Below are 21,851 nucleotides of genomic sequence, written 5' to 3' on the forward strand. Positions count from 1 at the left end.
TTCTTAGATGATGGGACCTCACCTGATTCAAATAGAAACTGGATAATCATTTGGCAAGGTAAGAGATTCCCCCCTGCCAAATACTGTCTTAGACCCTGACACAGCTATGGGTTACAGCCCAGTTGATAAACTTCTGTGTATCTCCCCACCTTTTTCCTGCAACTATATGTGTGGTTCATCTTCAGAAGCCACTAACATCTGATCTGTAAACAATCTGGTATTCACCAGAAGCAGTTGTAATTTTCCAGCCCATGGTTTTCACATGTCATGTGGATTCCACCAAAAACTCACATTTACTTGGGGTCATGTGGATTCCACCAAAAACTCACCTTTACTTGGGGTGGGGCCAGAAGGCTTTTGCCAAAGAGGAACAAAAGCTCCAAGATCTTTGGGCAGAGCCCTGGCAAAGCAAGGCTGCTGGTGAATAACCAGGAGAAGCGGGCACAGCTTCTGCCTTCCCCATCCTCCCTTTTCCAAGTACACTCCCACTCTAAAGAGCCACATGGAACCTTCCAGTTTGAACATTTTAATTATAAAGTTACAAAACATCATGGTTCTTTGTACATGTTTGGCATGAAGAATAATTTAGTAAAATACGAAGCCATGTTGACATACATCTTCAGCTCTTTCTGTATTTCATTACCTTTTGATGATTCAAACCAGAAACTCTTTTTTATTTAAATCTCAAGGAAGAAAACAAAACCCAAAAAACTCTAGGCATATAAACAGCTCAAAATATTAAAAGAAAAGGCAGAGGGACCAGTGTTAGGATCTTTTTGTGCTTAAATACTTCAAAACAGCTTTGTTTGCAAAGTTCTTATTTTGGCAGCCTGGAAGAAAAGGTGCTTTGGAAATAAAAACTCAGAGGTGTGTGTGGATGGGTGTGAAGTGCGGTTCTCAGAAGGCGTGTCCTTCCAATGTCAGTGAAAGCACGGGATCATAAAGCAGGTCCAGCGGTCCTTGGAGTGTGAATGGAAAATCCCTGTTCCACGTATGACAGAGGCCCATTCCGGGTCTCTTTAGCAGACGCTCACTTAGTCACGAGGGTGATCCGGCTGAACTGCGTGTCATTCTGCTAATGGCCAGGCCCGGAATGGGCTGCGCGGCTGGCATCCTCTGGGCCTTCCCTGCTCCTTGTGTGCCTCCCCAAAGCGGCCCACTGTGATGGGCACCCTGTTCCTGAGCCAGAGGAAACCCAAGTCGCGGGCTTCCCGCTAGCCCTCCAAGTAACCTCTGTGGTTGTCAGGCGGCAGGAGCCAATAGCAACAGCAGCTCCTCTGTCGCGTCCCTTTCAAGCAGGGGAGGGCTGCCGAGGAGTTGGGAGTTGCAAGCGTGCAGCCTGCTGGGCGAGGGCCAGGGAGAAAGGACCTGTTGTTGCACGGCTTACTCCCCCACAGTCGCGGAGGGCCTGTGCCCGCAGCAGCCCTGCTGACCGCGGCCTGCTATTCCAGGGCTCAGCCCGAGGCCAAGCGCCGGCCCCAGCGGGCGGGATCAAGGGCTGCTTGGCGGGGCTGCCACAGACCCCCGTCTGTTCGACGCGGCAGGTGGACGCCGGGCCGCGTGTCCTCACGGCGCCCGCCCGCGCGCACATGTGCTCAGAGCGCTCCCCTCTCCCCCTCCAGATCGCTGGTTAAAGGCCTCTCAGTTCTGGAAACCAGTGCTGAGTGGAAATTTAGACGCCCAGGAGTGGAAAGTGCTGATGATTGCGTATCTATCCCCAGAGAGCCCTGCAAAGAGGAAAACCTGGTTTACAACAGGGGTAAGAAATACACGGCATGCTTCTCAGTTCAAGAGAGGAAAAGTCTTTGCTTCACCAGAGATGGGACTCTTTCCAAGCTGTCTGAACTGACTGTAGTTTCCTCCCGAGATCCAAGTCTGAGGCGAAAAACAAAAACAAAAGCAAATTATAGCCTTCAGGAACCCTCAGAAACATTTCTACAAACAAACTAGTCCCTGATTATGTCTGCAGATGCTTCGAAGATATAGAATTTGTGTAGAGGAAAATTAGAAAGGATTGTTCTTTGTCTCTGATGGGAAAAGCACACATGGGGGCAAGTGTCCACGGACTCTCTTCAGAAATTTCGTAAGACAGCAGTTCTCAGAAGACAACAGCGAGGTGGCCACGGTCTTGCTTAGAGTTTTCAGAAAGGGTCTTCTTATGATAAATGCTCCTTATACAGTTCTCCCTGGGGCATAGCTGTTACAGGGATTGTGGTCACCACCTGATTTTGGAACACAAATCTTTTGATTCTTTCAAACGCCCACAGGAAGATAAGTAGGATACTGACATACTGGATCCACGCAAACTTGATCATTTCCCAGAATCCTGGTAGATAAGTACAAACAGTTAAGGAGTCACAGATGACATTTGCTACATACATGTTACACCAAAGGGTTAGTTTATACAGAAAATCACAAAAAATGTTTCAAATACCCTTAAGATAAAAGAGACAATCAAAGATTATTAAGATATAAATATGTATGATTCTGACCTAGAAGAATTGCTCAAAAGGACATATGAACAGGAAATGAATATTTTTTTCCCGTATGAACTGCAGACAGACAGAGTCATTTGTGGGGGACTACCACTGCAGCAATTTCCAGTCTGAGGCTTCCCACATCTGTTCCCTCTTGAGACATCTGAGGAATCCTTCTTTTCTTTTTTGAAACCCAGCTACTGTTGGCCCTTTAACAGAAAGGATATGAAATGACTTCCACGGGGTATCGGATGACTGCATTAACCACAAATGGCGCTTCTGCGGCCCTTCCCACCAGCCAGATGGGGCTGGGGTCAGTCAGGATGGTGGTTACTGCAACACAGTCAGGAGTTAATCTGTGAATGCTCTCTTTGGCAGTAAAATATTGAGGGCTGTAACATACTCTGACCTCTCAGGCCAACTCTGCACTTCAGAACACATTCCAAAGAAATAATTCAAAAGACAAATTGAATGTTCAAAGCTGCTCACATAGTATTTGTTAAAACACTTGTCAAAGGATGTTAAAAACTGTGTTCTACAACTGTCTAAGCAAATAAATGGCTAAGCAAAGGAATACTATGCTACCTCTAAAAAGAAAACCAATGAAAACTTTCTAGTGGTGTGGGGGAAATATTTATATTACAAAGTACAGAAGACAAAAAACTGTCTCTAAACTGTGACAGGAGCTGTATAAAAACTCTGCATATGGACAATGACTGGAAGGAATTAAGAAAAGTTGATTTGCAGATAAATGTTTTTAAGTCGTGTTCTAAAATTCCTTTATTTTTGGAATAAATCTGCTCATGTATTACATAAAACCAGAAAGAAATACTGGAATTGTGGTCCCCTGACTTGTTAAATGTCTGTGCATCCCATCTATGATGTCTGGTTGCCAAGCAATGCTTTAGATTCTTTTAGAGGAAACCTCAGACCACCAAGCAGCCAGATATGCTGAGTCAAGCGCACACTCAGGGACGACCTGATGGTCTTGCCTCTTGGAAGCCCTGGTCACCATCTGCCTTTCAGCCAGAATCCTGGGTGCTTTCTCCTTCTTCAGCTGCTGACATGTGGTGAGTCACTCAGGTTCCCTGTTTCCATCTGAACACTATGGAGAGCAACTTGTCTTTGGCTTTTCTTACAGGTGTGGTGTGGGAAGCAACTCACATACCTATACACATAAATCCACCAAACCAGTGGTGGGACAAATACGGCAGTGAATTGGCACCAACCTGCTGGACCAGAGGAGCAGTGCAGAGGATAGTTAGGGTGTAGGTCTCTGGATCAGGAGGAAAAGAACAAATTCTGAGCAAGCTGTTCACCTTCCATAGCTGAGCATTCACTGGTTTCGACATTTTCATATGACAAGGGCTCTAATTCTGTTTCTCTCTAATACTTTCATTAACCTGCAAAGTCCTTGAGAAGCAGATGGATGAGCTGTCCACACAACTCACCGTTCCTTTCTTGATAGGCAGCAACAATGCGGGTGAGGTCGTAGTCACTGGCAAACGGACTGGTCCCGTTGATGACAGACACCTGGACGCACGGGAGGGCGTAGTGTGAGCACACAAGCGACGTGCACTCTTGGTTTTTCTACCCCCTTCCCACCCAGGCTGATCTCAGAGACCACCCTCTTGTTCTTGGGGGCCTATTCCAGCATCGATAATATTTTCTTCAAAAATGAACGAACTCTTTTGAAACAATTTAAGTCATTTACTTTCAGTCTTTCTTTCTGGAGGGAAGGAAACAAGGGGTCAATATCCATCTTTCACAGGTTTTAAAGCTACTTATATAATTCCCCTCTCTATTCCAATGGGAGAAATGAGTCTTCTCATTTTTTCTAAGAGACTACGTTTTCAACCCCTTTGTCTTTTTTCTTGCTTTTGTCTGGATGCTCCCTAATTGATCTCTTTGAAATGCAGAAATGGAAAGACGATAAAGTGCACATAGTAATAAGCACATAACCCTTTGAAGATGAGAAAGAGCTGTTCTCTAGTATCACATTCCTGACATAATCTAACATGGGCTTCCCTGGTAGCTCAGATGGTAAAGAATCCGCCTGCAATGTGTGCAGAGCTGGGTTTGATCCCTGGGTCGGGAAGATCCCCTGGAGGAGGGCATGGCAACCCACTCCAGTATTCTTGCCTGGAGATTCCCCATGGACAGAGGAGCCTGGTGGGCTACAGTCCATGGGGTCGGAAAGAGTCAGACAAGACTGAGCAACTAAGCACAGCACAGCACATTAAATTTATATTTTATATTCCCTCCTTAAAAAAAAATAGTATGTTGATAATAGTTATGGTTATGGTGACCATGAATCCCAGTTTATCTGGGACAGTCCTGGTTATAATAACTGGTAACATTTCCTATTAAGTTTCAGAAGTAGCCCAAATTATATGGGCCTCCTTGTGATAATATAAAGGTTTGCGATAAGTGATGGGATGCATGAGTCCTGGTCTCAGATAGACCGTTCATGGCTCTGTGGGCTTTGGGAAAATTAATCAATCCCTGGAGGCTCCAGTTTCCTCATGTGTGAAATGAGAGTTCATTCTCTTATCAATTCTGAGTGCTTACTATGGGCAGGCACTGTTTTAAGCACTGGGTTGAGAGAACACAGAAGACAGCAGGGCTTTCACCACTGAAAGTCGTGTCCGACTCTTTGGACCCCATGGACTATACAGTTCATGGGATTCTCCAGGCCAGAGTACTGGAGTGGGTAGCCGTTCCCTTCTCCAGGGGATCTTCCCAGCCCAGGGATCGAACCCCAGTCTCCCGCATTGCAGGCGGATTCTTTACAGCTGAGCCACAAGGGAAGCCCCTTTACCGCTGAGGGAGATGGCAAATGAACAAACTGGAAACCTCCCTTTCATATTTCAGGTGAAGGTAAGAAGAGTAAACCTGGGTGAGCGATGCTGGAGGGACAGGTGGATGTTCTTTAGAAGCGTGTCAAGCAAGGACTGTGCTCAGGAGCTTTGAACAGGGTCCAGACGGAGCAGTAGGGTAAGTGACGTGGATACTCAGTAGAGGAAGAGCTAAGTGCAAAACCCCTGAGGCAGGAGCTGCTTCGTAGGTTTGAGGAACAGCAAAATGGACCCCGGGGCTAGAAAGGAGCAAGGGGGACGGAGACAGGACAGCAGCTGGAGACCAGGGAACGGCACCAGAGGCGTCTCATGAGGCTGTGTGATAACTGGATGAGATGATGCAGTTAAACCTCTTACCTCGGGGCTGGCCTATGTTATAAGCTTAGCAAAGAAAGATCACGTGGAATACACTGTGTGTGTGTGTGTGCAAACCCCAAAACTACAAACAATTCAGTTCTTAGATAAAGACAAAGATTCTTCTCCCTCTTTTTTTGAAGATGTAAACAGGTATATCTGTCTCCATATTTCGAAAGGATTCACGGAAAGAATTCCTCAGAGATCCTTTTCTGCGCCACTCACAGAGAAGTGCTATTTCCAATGTTACTTGCTCCCTCTTCAAAGCACTTGATAAACAATACAATACAGAAGCAAAAGAGATGGGCAGAGTGAAGCGTCCCTACGTTGTACCGGACGTCTAGGCCACCGTAGCCGAGGGGCTGCTTCTGCTGCAGCCTCAGGTCTCCATTCACATATAACTGGGACCCCGGAAGAGCGAAGGAGGATTGGAGAAACGCCATGCTCTGCATCACGAATGTCGACATCCTCTGAAATCATTAGAAAGAGAGACCATATCAATTTCAGTCAGATCCGAATGGTTCCAGGTTCTGAGCATCACTCATCTGTGGTTGAAGCCTAAGGTGTCCCCCTAGTGCTGAGCTTAGCCATGCAGGAAGCGCTCTGCCCAGAACCCCTGGAGCTCTTAATAGCTCACGGAAATTAATGTGACCTTCACGAAAAACATTCAAATTTAACTTTGGCAGCTAAATCCTAAATGACACTTCTGCAAAGAATCATCTGCAGTGTGAGTTTTCCCAGAAATCAGAAAGGGGGGGCTCTGTTCTATTGAAAGTCAAAAGGGAGGACTTCCTTGGTGGTGTAGTAGATAAGACTCTGCCTGCCAATACAGGGGACACGGGTTCGATCCCTGGTCCGGAAGACTGCACATGCTGCAGAACAACTAAAGCCAGAGCCACGCTCCAAATCAAGGAAGCCCTCGCACCGCGAGGAAGAGTGGCCCCCGCTCACCACAACTAGAGAAACCCCACATGCAGCAACGAAGACCCAGAGCAGCCAAAACATAAATAAATAGTTAAAAAAAAAACAAACTATGAAAAAAAGAAAGACAAAAAGGAGATAACTCACATGCAGTTGGTAGGAGAAAGTCAAGATGAGCTGAACACCTAGAACCTGCTCTGTGGACTGCAGGGGAAGCTCCAGTTTAAAATGCAACATGTCCATTTTCCCATCCTGGTTCCTGTCTTCTTCTCTAGCCTAGGAAATCCAAAAAAAGCTGATGACCCTGGTCCTTAATAAGTCCAGGAGGACTCCACAGCGTGGAGTATGTTGGACACACACAGAGACTCTGCCACACACAGGCATTGTATCTCTCACTGAAAGAAAAAAGAGAACATTAAATAGTTATAGGTGGATCAGTACTGGGGAAAGAGACATGGCCCCTGAAGTGCACACTTGCACTTCTAAACATTCTAGGGCCAAACTGGTTGGGACCTGGAAGCGGCAATAAAAGCAATGTAACATCTGGATGTATTATTCTTTTTCAGTTGTCTCATTTGATCTTTTTTGTTTTGTTGCTGGTATTTTCTTTCCTTTTAAGAAATATGCCTGAATTTATAGGGAAGGTTTAAATAGCACCTAAGAACAGATTTCGAAAAAATCCCAGCCATTCTGCATTTCCCAAACAGACTCAGCAGAAAACAGCAGGCTGTTTGTATGTTCTTTAACCACGATGTCTTTGCTTCAGATTCTCAACGTTGGATTGATGTCAGGGCTTTAAAATGTGGTGTATCTTTTAGTACCAATCAGTACAATCAAAAAGAAAGTTAAGTAAAATCATTAAGGCAGTAAGACTCCATGCTGCTGCTGCTGCTAAGTTGCTTCAGTCATGTCCGACTCTGTGCGACCCCATAGACGCCAGCCCACCAGGCTCCCCTGTCCCTGGGATTCTCCAGGCAAGAACTCTGGAGTGGGTTGCCATTTCCTTCTCCAATGCATGAAAGTGAAAAGTGAAAGTGAAGTCGCACAGTCATGTCTGACTCTTCGCGACCCCATGGACTGCAGCCTACCAGGCTCCTCCATCCATGGGATTTTTCAGGCAAGAGTACTGGAGTGGGGTGCCATCGCCTTCTCCGAAGACTCCATAGGTACTTTATAAATTAGTGACATGAAAGCAGTTGAGAACAGAGATCCAAGGAGGGAGAAAGACAGATTACAGCTCATAAAAAACCACCAGAATCCAGTCTTGCCTCACAGTGACCCTAAGAGGACGAGCAGGAGAGACGGTCACTGAGATGTGATCACTGGGGACATGATTCCGTGGCGCAACTCTGGACCTCGCTGTTACAACTGATCCTTTCCGTAGGCTCCCAGAAGGACTCCGCGATGGTGTATCAGCATATTCCTCCCTGATTCCCCATCTACTGAGTCATGTGGTTCTCCTCCATACCTTTATGTGGGGGAAGAGATTCTTTGTTCTTTTTCAGGCTAATAAGGTTGCTTGAGATGGAGTTATCTCAGTTTTCAGAACCTTTCAATCATTTCTTTCCTTCTAGACAATAATGTCCTTATCCTGGGCCTTGTTATAGAGAAGTCTACCGTCTCTCTTCTGTTGGATACTATTTTCTCGGTCTCGTTCTGTCGGCTTTGCAGGTGCAGCACAGGGATATCTGTTACCAGGGCTGATGATCAGGTTACTGAGGCAATTATGTATCAGCAATTATGAGTAGGATGGAAAAGAGGCTGCCTTGTCTTCCTGAGCATTTTTTTTTTTCAGCTGATATCTGGGAAGACTTGGAAGACAAAGTCAGGTTACCTCTCTGTGGTAGATCCATAGCTTTTCTGCATCTTGAGGGTCATAAAGGAAGACAAAGATCAACAGCTTTCGAGAGAGGAAGGACAGTGGTCAGGAGGGAAATGCCAGAAGAATCTGAACTCTCAAGAGTCCCAGAGGGAGAGACACATTTCATTTGACCTTTACAATCAGTCAAAGGTAAGCAGAGCAACTACTATTCCCATTGCATATATGAGAAAATCAAGTCTCAGGGAGATTAAAGGATTTATGGAGTACAGCTAGTACTGGTAAAGACAGGATATGAAGCCACATATCTGACTTGAAATCTGGTCCTGTTTCCAGGACTAAAATGTCCAGACTTAAACTCAAGGAGCAGATGTTGATTATGAAAGATCTTTTTGCAAAACAACCAGCATGCTTTTACTCCAGGTTCACAGAGGGCAGAGATCTGGTATAGCACCATAATTGGTGTCTGCTTGTTAAATCTGCTCATTAACCTGTCAAATATTTTCTGAGGGCCTACTATGTCCCAGAGGTGCCAGGCATTGCTTCAGGTTCTGGGAATAGAGTGGCAAACAAAATGGACCAAGTCCCCACCACAGTGGAGCTTCCATTCCCAGCCAGGGAGGCAGAGTATAAGTCAGTGAACAATGTGCTGACGTCAGGCAGTGCTAAATGCCACAGGGAAAAGTGAAGCAAGCTAAAATCAGAGAATGGTCAGGGTGGAATTTAACAGAAATTTATATAGAAGGTATTCAGGAATACCTGACTGTCCGAGAAGTCAGATGAAGTGAGGTGATGAGGTACAGAAACATCTCGAGGAGGACTAACCCAGGCTAACAAAACGCACGTGCTCTGGGTGAAAGTGGGTCAGCGTTTACGAGGCTGAGATGAGGCCAGTGGAGCTGAGCAGAGTTCATGAGCTGGAGACAGTGAAAGACGAGGCTGATACAGAGCCATGGCGATGAGTGAGTGTGCAAATGATGCCTCTCCCACAGAGCTGCATGCGTGCCAAGGTGCTTCAGTCATGTCCAACTCTGCAACCCCATGGACTGTAGTCCGCCAGGCTCCTTTGTCCATGGGATTCTCTAGCCAAGAATACTGGAGTGGATTGCCATGCCCTCCTCACAGAGGACCTGTCACCAAGTAAGACTCTCGCTCCCCTGAGGCTGGTAAGGTGGGTTACATTGCTGTGCTATCACCTGGACCACGGATGGGCTCAGTCATTTAATTCCACCTACTTTTTAAAAAAATCATATTTATTTATTTAGCTGTGCTGGGCCTTCGTTGCTTTGCGAGCTTTTCTCTAGCTTCAGTGAGTGGGGGCTACTCTCTAGTTGCGGAGCATGGGCTTCTCCTTGCGGTGGCTTCTCTTGTTGCACAGCGCAGGCTCTAGAGCATTCGGGCTTCAGCGTTGCGGTTCCTAGGCTCTAGAGCACAGGCTGATATTTGCGGAGCCCGGGCTTAGCTGCCCTGCAGCATGTGGGATCTTCCCAGACCAGGGACTGAACCTGTGTCTCCTGCATCGGCAGGTGGATTCTTTACTACTGAGCCATGAGGGAAATCCCAATTCCATTTACTTTAAATGAAGCTTAATACAAAATCCAACGGCTACAAAGGTAGGTATTCAAACAGCTAATACTTCTTTAACACAGGTTCAAGATTAGGAACTAAAATCCAATGGATGTGTCTGGCTAAGAGAATTCACCATCCCCCTATTTCTATAAGCTATATGTGAACTTGGGGCAATCTTTATATCCACAGATTGTCCTGTCTCATTCCTCTGCATATCCAAGAAGTTTCATTACTACTAATAACTAGCAATCATTAGAGAGGTAGGTACTGTCATACTCTTTCTATAGCTACACTCAGGTCCAAACAGGGTATGGGACCCAATGACGCGACTGGGGTTGAGACTTCCGTTTGCTGACTCCCGATTCTGTAACAGCCAGTAAGAACGCTAATTTCAAAGACTTCTGGGGTTAAAACAGGTTAATCCTCTACAGATATCTGTGAAACCAATACTAACATACTAGATAGATAAATACAGGCAGGCACTGCTGGATCTAGTCAATGCCAATCAGTCCAAATGTATCGATCAGGGTATCCAATCAGAAAGAAAAAAACAAAATCAAGCTATTTTTAACAGGGGAATTTAGTATAGGGGATAATTGATAACATAGGCATTAGTGGGAGAAAAAAGGCAAAAAAAAGGGACACTTTTTGCAGGATGACTGCCTAGGGCTGGAGAAGAAAAGGAAGAGGCTGGGACGCCTCAAGGAGCTGGGACTCAGACCTCAAAAAGGGAGGGCTGATGCCTTTGGAGCTTGGAGGGAGAACCCATGGAGCCAGTCAGTAAGGCTGGAGGAAGGATGTACGCCTGCTGTTTGCTTCAAGCCTGTGATGGTTCTTCACCCTGGTTGCAATTTCTGGTTTTCTGCCACTCCAGAACAAAGCTTACCATGCCTCCTACTGGCAGAACCTAACAGGCAGCCATTTGTCAGAGGAGAATGTGGGTTTCGGTATCTCAACATGAGCGCCACAAAGGAGAGGGGTGGGTTGGGAGCTGAGACAAGACCTCATAGCCAGCAAAGCATCTGACTGTAAGCGCAGCTGTGAATTTAACTAGTGCCATTGTTTTCAAAGTGCCCTGACTTGGAACATTTTTTCCTCATCAGGGATTCTACACTATTTGATAGTTTGTTGGAATTTTATTTGGCTCCTGCTTGTTTTCATACCTTTTGTTCTTTTTTTAAAAAAATTATTTACTTACTTTTGGGTTGCTCTGGGTTTTGCTAGGCACAAGCTTTCTCTAGTTGCAGCGAGCAGGGGCTGCTCTCTAGTTGCAGTGCACGAGCTTCTCGTTGCGGTGGTTTCTCTCGCTGCAGAGCAAGCGCTCCAGATGCAAGGGCTCCAGTCACTGCAGTACAAGGGCTTAGTTGCCCTGCAGCACATGGGATCCTCCCAGACCAGGGATCGAATCCATGTCTCCTGCATTGGCAGGCGGACTTTCAACCACTGGACCACCAGGGAAGTCCCATACCTTTTATTCTTTGGGTCATATTCTTTTATTTCATTTCCTAGTTTATACCTGTGTCCACTTTACCATATACTTGTCATCATTGGGGTGTCCCACTTTTTTTTTTTATAGTGAAAATGCTCTTTGACACCAGTCTTTGGCTCTCCAGCAAAGTAGGAACCGCTACTCCATTGTCTCCTAGACTTCTAAAATCCTTGCTACCTATACTTCAATGAATCTAAGGGTATGGAGAAGGGCATGTCAACCCACTCCAATATTCTTGCCTGGAAAATCAATCCCAGGGACAGAGGAGCCTGAGAGGCTTCGGTCCACAGGGTCACAAAGGGTCAAGACATGATTGGAGCAACTTCGCTCAAGAAAGCAAAAATACTTCCTAAACTACTGTGTGACAGTGCTTTCTAATCACTCAGGGAATTTATTTTATACTCATTGGAAGAGCTTTTAGATCTAGGCATATTAATATATCATATTTATGTACATAGAAAAATATACGTAAAATAAATTGATCCAGGGATTCTTAAAACTTCTCTACATTTTGATTCTTTCGAATCATTTTTTGACTCAGTATTATCCATACTTCTCTAAGCAGTTTCGTCCTTTGTACCATGCAGCACACTGGTGTTAGACCATCTACAACAACATTCACAAAGGGAAATGAAATCCATTGGTCTGAGTTTTAAAGCAGGCTTTCCAATTATGTGGAACTGTCCTACTTTAAAGGGCCTCTTGAACTTTCCCTTCCTTGCCTCTCAGTTGGTTCTTAGGGTTAAATGCTTTATTATTGTTTCTTTTTTAGAACGCTTCTTCTGTTACTTATTTTTGGCTGCACCATGTCTTAGTCGTGGTATGCGGGGTCTTCAGTTGCAGCACGAGGCCTCAGTACTTGTGGCTCGGGGGCTCAGTTGCTGTCCCCTGCGTGCAGGATCTTAGTTCCCAGACCAGAGATCCAACTCTCATCCCTGCACTGAGAGGGGGATTCTTAACCACTGGACCGCCAAGGAAGTCCCTCCGGGGCTTTCTTTCAAGTTGCTCATGTCCCTTATACCAGTTTTGGTGCTGGCACATCTGATGTTTGCGCAAGCGCAGGCAAAGAAGCCCAGACAAGCCTGTCTTCAGCTGACAAGCCGGTTAATAGCTACTGTACGATGCCACTGTCAGGCAGACACACTCCGATTTCAGAGACATGCAAAAACACGTCTGATACCCAGTCCTCTCCACTCATCTCCCTGCACCCTCCTACAGCCTTCAGCCCCACATTCTCAGAGTCACAGATGCTTAAAGAACCAAGTCAGGCTCGTTGAGGGAAACAGGTCATTCTGTGCTCTTTTTCTTCTCTCAAGCATGAAAAGCATCAAGACGCTGTCCAAGGTGAACTGACCAAAGCAGAAGCAAAGCAAGGTGAACTGACCATTCGTGACTTCCAAGGCATTTTCCCAAGTTAACAATTGCAAAGCCACCTTCAAGCATTTGGTCGAAACTTTGATCTAAAACCACTGCTTCTCACACTTTTCGGCACTTTCTCGGACAGGCTGTAGTCAGTCTACCTTTATCTTCAGAGTCAGAAAAGCACTTTGCTGCACTAAGGGTGAAGAGTCCAGGATATGGAACAAGAGTCCAAGATAGGGAACAAGACATGGAATATGAGCTGTAGTTCTGACTGCTCACTTGAGAGCCAGAAATTATGTCAATTCTCTGAGTCTCATTCTTCTCATCTGTAAAACTGGGGTATAGCCTCTACCTCAAAAGGTTCCTGTGAGCTTCAGAGATAATGTCATATGTAAAAAAAAATTAATGGCTAACACTTTACTAAATACTTGTTAAAGGCCAAGTACTACGTAGACAAATTTAAATGTGTTACCTAATGATAAAATGCTTAGCTTATGCCAGAGGCACAGTAAATGTATATCAATGTGTATTACTATGGTTTGTAAGCACATTACCAGGGTTTTGCCTACCCACTTTTAAAAAAACTGAGACATAATTCACATATCATAAAATTCACCCTTTTCCTATCAATACAATTCAGTAGATTTTAGTATATTCACAAAGTTGGGTGACTTATCACCACTAACTCCAATTTCAAAACCTTCTATCAGCCCAAAAAGTAGTCACATACTCATTAGCAGTCATTTTCTCTGTCTCTCCTCTGTGCCAATTAATTCCCCACGTTTCCGAATCCTTAAGCTACCTCTGTCTGTACAGATGTGTCTGTCCTGGACATTCCATCTAAACAGAATCCGACAATACGTACTGTCTTGTGGCTGGATTCTTTCACTGAGTAAAAAAAGGTCACCCATGTTGTAGCCTGTTTCATGACTCCATTCCGTTTTGTGGTTGAGGGATCTATTGTATGGCTATAACACATTTTGTTGTCCATTCACTCACTGATGGGCATGTGAGTTGTTTCCACTTTTTAAAAAAATTGTTATTGTTATTATCAATGAGGCTACTATCAATATTTGTGCACAAGTTTCTGTGTAGACTGTCCTCAGTTCTGAGGTACACAACTTCCGAGGGGTAGGGATGCTGGGACACATGTTTAACTTTTTGAGGAACTGCAAACTATTTTCCTAAGTAATTGCCACTTTATATACTTATCTGCTTTTAAATGCTTTTTTACTGCTTTTTGGTTTGCTTTTGTTTAACAAGGCACTTTCTAAATTTTTCCTTTAAAAATTGTCACTTTATCAGTAATTTAAAAATCTTCAATATATATTACATTTCCATGGAACAAAAGGCTATTTAGTGAAAAGATTTCTCTCCCACTGAATCTAAGTTCCTCCCCCAGAGTAATCAATGTTGTCAGCTTCTTTTGAATTCTTCCAGAGATAGCATGGATGGAGGGGCCTGGTGGGCTGCAGTTCATGGGGTCGCTAAGAGTCGGACACGACTGAGCAACTTCGCTTTCACTTTTCACTTTCATGCATTGGAAAAGGAAATGGCAGCCCACTCCAGTGTTGTTGCCTGGAGAACCCAGGGACGGGGGAGCCTGGTGGGCTGGCGTCTATGGGGTGGCACAGAGTCGGACATGACTGAAGCGACTTAGCAGCAGCAGCAGAGATAGCAGAAGCAGGCATGTATGAATATGCAAATATACACATTCATATATATATTTTTCTATTTTTATACAAATGGAAGCATATTATATACAATTTTTGTTTTTGATACTAACAAATTTCTCTTGGAGTAATTCTGTATCAGTATATATAAATCCAGGCTTCTCTGGTAGCTCAGCTGGTAAAGAATCTGCCTGTAATGCACAAGACCCCGGTTCAATTCCTGGGTCAGGAAGTTCCCCTGGAGACGGGATAGGCTACCCACTCCAGCATTCTTGGGCTTCCCTGGTGGCTCAGATGGTGTAGAATCTGCCTGCAATTTGGGAGACCTGGGTTCAATCCCTGGGTTGGGAAGATCCACTGGAGTTGGGCACGGCAACCCACTCTAGTACTCTTGCCTGGAGAATCTCCATGGACAGAGGAGCTTGGTGGGCTACAGTCCATGGGGTAGCAAAGAGTTGGACATGACTGAGCAACTAAGCACCACGTATATATAAATCTAACTTCATTCAAAAAGAAAGCTATCTGTTCCACTAGGTAGATGTAACACAATTTTTAAAATGAGTCTTCTATTACTATATAAGTTGCTTGCCATCTTTTGATATTAGACAATGCTGCAATGAGCACCTTTTTCCAAATGTCATTTCATATGTGTGCACAAACCTTAAGATACCTTACTAGAAGTAAAAATGGGCATATGAATCAGTAATTTTGACAAATATGGACAATCAGTTTCTCAAAGATGCTCTACACTCTACACTCCCACCAGTGATATACAGGAGTGCTTGCATGCATCTTGCCCATGGTGCTAGGAAACCTTAATTTTTGCCTATTTGATAGATTAAAAAAAAGATATCTCAATTATCCTGAATTTGCATCTCCCTAATTATGAGTGTGATTTCATATGTTTAAGAGTTATTTGTGGAGAAATAGAATATTGCTTGCTGTATCAGTAAACACAGGATATCACAGTCCTCAGCTATTACAGCCACCATCGAAGGTGAGCCCTGAGGAAACTCGGGATGTGAAAACACAGAATACTGGCCCCAGATAAGTGAGGTACATATCCAAGGACTGATTTCACTGAGCCTGAATTCTTGCATTTTCCCATACATACAAAGGCCTTAAATTCTTAACTTGAGATGTAGTTCTCCTTTATTCAAGATCTTCCCTGGTGGCTCAGAAGGTAAAGTGTCTGCCTGCAATGCAGGTTCGATCCCTGAGTTGGGAAGATCCCTTGGAGAAGGCAATGGCAACTCACTCTAGTACTCTTGCCTGGAAAATTCCATGGACTGAGGAGTCAGTCCATGTGGTCGAAAAGAGTCGGACAAGACTGAGCAACTTCACTTTTTTTCTCTTTGTTCCTACTACTTGCCCTTTGTTGCAAATTATCCTAAATATTTTAGCTCCTCCCTCGCCTCCTCTGAGCAGTTTCCTCAGGGTTACTTGAGATGCAGCCTCCCGGGCTTGAAGTCCTCAGTATACCTGTTATAAATTATAACTGTCAACTTTTAGGTTGTGTACAAGATTTTTTTATCCAGTGGCATGTTTCATCTTCTTATGAACTGTCCATATTCTTTACCCATTTTCAAAACTAGGCAGTTGGTCAGAGTTAAAAAGCTGGCTTAAAACTCAACATTCAAAAAACAAAGGTCATGGCATCTGGTCCCATCACTTCATGGCAAATAGATGGGGAAACAATGGAAACGGTGACAGACTTTATTTTCTTGGGCTCCAAAATCATCTCAGATGGAGACTGCGGCCATGAAATTAAAAGATGCTTGCCCCTTGGAAGAAAAGCTATGACTAACCTAGACAGCATATTAAAAAGCAGAGACATTACTTTGCCAACAAGGTCCGTCTAGTCAAGGCTATGGTTTTTCCAGTGGTTATGTAAGGATGTGAGAGTTGGACTATAAAGAAAGCTGAGTGCTTAAGAATTGATGTTTTTGAACTGTGGTGTTGGAGAAAACTCTTGAGAGTCCCTTGGACTGCAAGAAGACCAAACCAGTCAATCCTAAAGGAAATCAGTCCCGAATATTCATTGGAAGGAATGATGCTGAAGCTGATGCTCCAATACTTTGGCCACCTGATGCGAAGAACTGACTCCCTGGAAAAGATCCTGATGCTGGGAAAGATTGAAGGCAGGAGGAGAAGGAGATGACAGAGGATGAGATGGTTGGATGGCATCACTGACTCTATGGACATGAGTCTGAGCAAGCTCTGGGAGCTGGTGATGGACAGGGAAGCCTGGCGTGCTGGAGCCCATAGGGCTGAAAAGGGTCAGATACGACTGAGCGACTGAACTGAACTGAGGCACTTTATGTTAGGAAAATTAGCCCTTTACAAGTGAAACAAATAGTAAAACTTTTTTCCCTAGTTGTCATTTGTGTTTTGACTTTGCTTTTGGTTTTCACCGGGCCAACAGGTTTTAAAATTATTTTTTATGTACTTGGATTTATGAAAAAAGTTTCTTTTATGCCTTCTAGATTTTATGTCATACTCAGAAATCTAAAAGTTTTCACTCATTTGTTTCAGTAGTTTTGTGATTTCATATTTTAAATTTAATTTTGGTCTGGACTTTAATTCCGCTATACAGTCTCTGAGGACTAGCTTCATCTTTACACACTGATTTAAAATGCCACCTTAGGGGACCTCCCTGGTGGTCCCAGTGGCTAAGACTCCAGGCTTCCAATGCAGAGGTGCCTGGGTTCAATCCCTGGTCATGGAAATAGATCCCACATGCTACAACTAAGGCCTGGCACTGCCAAATAAATATATATATATATATTTAAAAAAATGCCACCTTAGTCATATTTGGGTTCATTTCCATATTTTATACAAGTCTACAAACCATACTACTTTATTTATTAGACCTTTAAGGTATAGTTTAATATCTGGTAGACTTGTGTTATTCTTTTTCTCCTAGAATTTTTACTTACTTTTTTTTCCTGTACTTCTTTTATATCTTCTAACTCATTTATTTGTATCTCATGATTTCAAACTATTTTCAAACCAAGAGGTCAATCATGAAGGAAGCAAATAATTTACTGTGAAAGATTGCAAATTACAAGGTCATAATTTACTTACAGATACAGGCTTGGAATGGACAGGGGAAAAGACTAAGAAAAAGGAACTTTGGCTTTATGTTTTATGGTGCAAAATTACCCAGTACTAAAGAGTATTGATAGCTCTGGGTACCATAAAAATAAGAAGTAGTCTTGGCTTCATAAAATTGCAACACACACACACCAGAAGTAGGGGCCTGGTGGGCAGTGCTCTCAAGGGAGTGCCTTCTGGTCACAGAGATAAGAGCTAACTAGTAATCCAACTGGGGAGCCAAACCAGTTTATGGTGGACAAACAAGTGAAAAGAACACATAAATGAAACCTAATGCTGCATCCTTGTTTTCATGACTATTTTAAGTTCTCATGATTATTTCTTAAAGACTCAAGTACCCAGAAGAATATGATAAATAGGAATACACAAATGTAAAGAAAAAAATTTCTACCCAAAGTTTAAAAGACAGGGAAAGCTAACCTAGAGTAAAACTAACAAGTTAATTTTTTCTGTGTTTACTATACAAACAAAAACAACCTTTGCTTCTACTGTTGGAAAAGAAACCGTGGGTTTACAGGGAAAAGGAAGCATACCTTGATGCTGGTCTCACATCAACAGTCACCTTCCCCAGAGGCATTAGAACCTCAAATGAGAATGGGCCATGTGTGAAGATTAGGGAGGAGCTGCTGCAAGAAATTTGTCTGTATTCCAGTTCTATTTTTTAAATAAATTTAAAGGAAAAAAAAAAAATTTAAAGGACCTGATCATTTAAAGGATCAAAATGTTCAACAACGTTTGTTAAAAAACCCAGGAGGCTTCCACCCACACGGCAAATAAATTCACCCCATTTATCTTATTATTTAGAAATGTACCTTCATATCTTTAAATAACATTCATATTGGCACTTCTCAATTTCTGTTTCAGGCCTCCTCTATTGTCTTCCCACAGAGAGGGATGATTTAATTTTCTTTGCCTCTTCCTAGCCCACACCCCCAGAAGAGTTAAACTCTTCTTTTGGTTAGTCAACATTTAGTGTTCACCTAATTATGATTATGTAAATCCTATTCATATTAAAACCCAGAGACATTACTTTGCCAACAAAGGTCCATCGAGTCAAGGCTATGGTTTTTCCAGTAGTCATGTATGGATGTGAGAGTTGGACTATAAAGAAAGTTGAGCGCTGAAGAATTGATGCTTTTGAACTGTGGTGTTGGAGAAGACTCTTGAGAGTCCCCTGGACTGCAAGGAGATCCAACCAGTCCATCCTAAAGGAGATCAGTCCTGGGTGTTCATTGGAAGGACTGATGTTGAAGCTGAAACTCCAATACTTTGGCCACCTGATGCAAAGAACTGACTCACTGGAAAAGACCCTGATGCTGGGAAAGATTGAGGGCAGGTGAGAAGGGGATGACAGAGGATAAGGTGGTTGGATGGCATCACCGACTCAATGGACATGAGTTTGGGTAGACTCTGGGAGCTGGTGATGGATAGGGAGGCCTGGCATGCTGCAGTTCATGGGGTCGCAAAGAGTCAGACACAACTGAGCGACTGAACTGAAATCCTATTCATAACTCTGATTATTTTTCCTTTCTATTTTTCTGGAGTTAATAATTATTTTATTTGCTTGCTTAGCTTTCTATGTATTTTTGCAATTTCAACAAACAGCTTCTATTCCAGTTCCTCACAATTTGATGTTTAAAGGTGTATGATTTAGTCAAAATCTTATTCACTGCGATATTCTCATAGTGAAAAAGTAAAAATGAAAAACCAGGAAACTGGTAAATCCATTACAGCTTTCCATATCATGAAATATTTGGTTGTTTAGTCACTAAGTTGTGTCTGGTTCTTCTGTAATCGCATGTACCATATAGCCCACCAGGCTTCTCTGTTCATGGGATTTCCCAGAGAAGAACACTGGAGTGGGTTGCTATTTCCTTCTCCAGGGGATCTTCCTGACCCCTGGAACAAACCCATGCCTCCGACATTGGCAGGTGGACTTTTTACCACTGATCCATCAGCGAAGTCCCTAGCAGACCTTAAAATGAAGGTTAATTAACAAGTCTAGATACATGCACCAAACTGAGCCTTTAATTTCATGTCATTATATGTACCTGCAACTCTATTTTCAATGAGCAGGCATTTTTATAATTATAAAAAAAATAATCATAAAAAGTAATCATAACCATATTTTGTTGGTGGTTATTCATTTATGGCCAGTCACATTAAAAAATTTTTTTCCATTTTATTCAGTTACTGGGAAAAAAGTCTGAATTTTTTTTTTTTCAGCTACACAAATTTGAATGTAGGCCAATCATCTCAGATACCTAAAGAGATTCAACTTTGGAAGAAGGAAATCCAGAATTTTCCTACTTCCAAAGGAAAATGCTTTCAGAAAGTGAGTTTAAAGGGGTGACTGTAAAGGAAGCACTCTTTAACTTGAACCAGATACTACATGACAGACAGTAAAATGCTTCATTTAGTCCCAGGCAGCAGCAGGACTGAGCGGCACCTAAGGGGGTGAGCCCAGGGAGGCGGGCCTGGCCAGGGCGTTCTGGAGGTCGGTTAACCAATCAGCCCGTTGGCTTCCACGTATCAGTCCGCCTAAAACTGCCTGCCCTTTCCTTGTGGACAGTGGGCGCACGCACAACTGAGAGGCACAACGGCGTGATTAACTAGAACAGGGGATGAGATGGTTGGATGGCGTCACTGACTCAATGCACATGAGTTTGAGCAAACTCAAGGAGATGGTGAAGGACAGGGAAGCCTTGCGTGCTGCAGTTTACGGACTCGCAGAGTGGGGCTTCCCTCATAGCTCAGTTGGTAAAGAATCTGCCTGCAATGCCGGAGACCTGGGTTTGATTCCTGGGTCGGGAAGACCCCCTGGAGGAGGGCATGGCAACCCCCTCCAGTATTCTTGCCTGGAGAATCCCATGGACAGAGGAGCCTGGTTGGCCACAGTCCATGGGGTCGCAAGGGTCAGACACGACTTAGCGACTAAACCACCACCACCACCACCACCATAGAGTCGGACACGACTTAGGGAATGATGAACAACGCAACTCACACAGCAAACTCTGCGACCACCATTCCCTCAGGAAGGGCCAGGCCCACGGAAATGCCAGGGGCTGGAGACTCTGCAGAGAACAGAGACGCTGACAGCAGCAGCCAGCTTAACCGGGGTGGGGGACGGCTTGGAGAAGCCGAATGTACCAACAAGCCCCCAGGAAAGGAAACAGAAGCTCGGGTCTGGGGTTCGTGACTCCTTCAGCTGCACACCGGGCCCCCCCGATTCAGGGGCCGGAGCCTCCAGCCCGCCCGCGCCCTCCGCCCATCCCCTCCGCAGCCCAGTCTGCGCGGCCGGGCGCAGGCGGGAAGCACTCACCGAGACGAGCGGGACGCGCAGATGACCCTCCTGCAGCCGGTTGAAGGCGGGGAACGTGCTCCAGGCGAGGAAGCCTCCCGGCTCGGATCCTAGTAAGGCCACGAGCAGCACCTGGTGCTGGAAGCGCACGGTTGGCTGCTCCTCGTAACTGCTCCGTTTCAACCAAAACCCTGAGGTAACAAGAGTGCGGGGCGCAGAGACCGGGGTCAGGGAGGCCGCGCGGGAGCCACGTAGCGCTGCGGAGCGCGCACCGGCCCGGGCGGGGGGCAGACTCACCGTGGCTCCGGAAGGCCACCAGAAGCGGCGGGATGTACGTGAGCGCGGTGGCCAGCAGCAGGAAGAGCGCCGCCTTGGAGCAGAGCCCCGCACGGTAGCCCCGCTCCACTGGGTGCGCAAAGAGCTCATAGAGCGCCATGAGCGGCTCGCGGGGTCGTGGCCCCTCGGCGGTTCCGGAGCCTCGACCTAGTATGGCTTCTCCTGGTTGCCATAGCCGTGATCTCCACGGCAACCGACGGCCCAGGGAGAGCGACCAATAGCAAGCAGGCGGGCTTCCGTGGGGGCGGGGCCAACGGGGCGGGGCCCGCAAGTATACTGTGGTCGCGCTTTACTTGCGCGTTCCCAAAGGGCGTTTTCGTGCGTGAAAATCGTGGAGGTTAACATTTTTGTAAAATAAGGTTTTTTCATAAATGTTGACTATTTATTAATAGTCACATATATTAATTCCCAATGTGGTTCATTGTACACTTAAGTCTAATCAATCACAGCACACCGTACGTTGGAGGCAAACAGAAAACAAATGTGGCCGTGGTCCTAGACACTTGGTCCCGGGTTAACACCAAACCGGCTCCCTTTGTTTCTAAATTTTCTATCGCTTTCACTATACTCCATAG

General features: G+C 44.8%; 1 protein-coding gene across 3 annotated transcripts; it reads right to left on the minus strand.

Moving 5' to 3' along the window:
* Positions 1-510: 510 nt before the first annotated feature.
* TMEM231 (transmembrane protein 231) lies at positions 511-21,462 on the minus strand. Of its 3 annotated transcripts, NM_001101078.1 has the most exons (7): positions 21,238-21,452; positions 20,962-21,131; positions 6,758-6,886; positions 6,016-6,159; positions 3,929-4,010; positions 2,705-2,810; positions 511-2,337 (listed from the first exon to the last, which is right to left on the minus strand). In NM_001101078.1, exons 1-7 carry the CDS (start codon positions 21,374-21,376, stop codon positions 2,157-2,159), a joined length of 951 nt encoding a protein of 316 aa, NP_001094548.1. In that variant the 5' UTR covers positions 21,377-21,452; the 3' UTR covers positions 511-2,156. The 3 variants fall into 3 exon arrangements, with proteins under 3 accessions (NP_001094548.1, XP_010812608.1, XP_059732614.1); XM_010814306.4 differs by lacking the exon at positions 2,705-2,810 and having other exon boundaries at positions 511-2,326; positions 21,238-21,462; XM_059876631.1 differs by lacking the exons at positions 511-2,337; positions 2,705-2,810 and adding an exon at positions 2,363-2,686 and having other exon boundaries at positions 21,238-21,462.
* Positions 21,463-21,851: the final 389 nt, after the last annotated feature.

The sequence above is a fragment of the Bos taurus genome, chromosome 18, assembly GCF_002263795.3.
Source record: "Bos taurus isolate L1 Dominette 01449 registration number 42190680 breed Hereford chromosome 18, ARS-UCD2.0, whole genome shotgun sequence".
NCBI lineage: Eukaryota > Metazoa > Chordata > Mammalia > Artiodactyla > Bovidae > Bos > Bos taurus.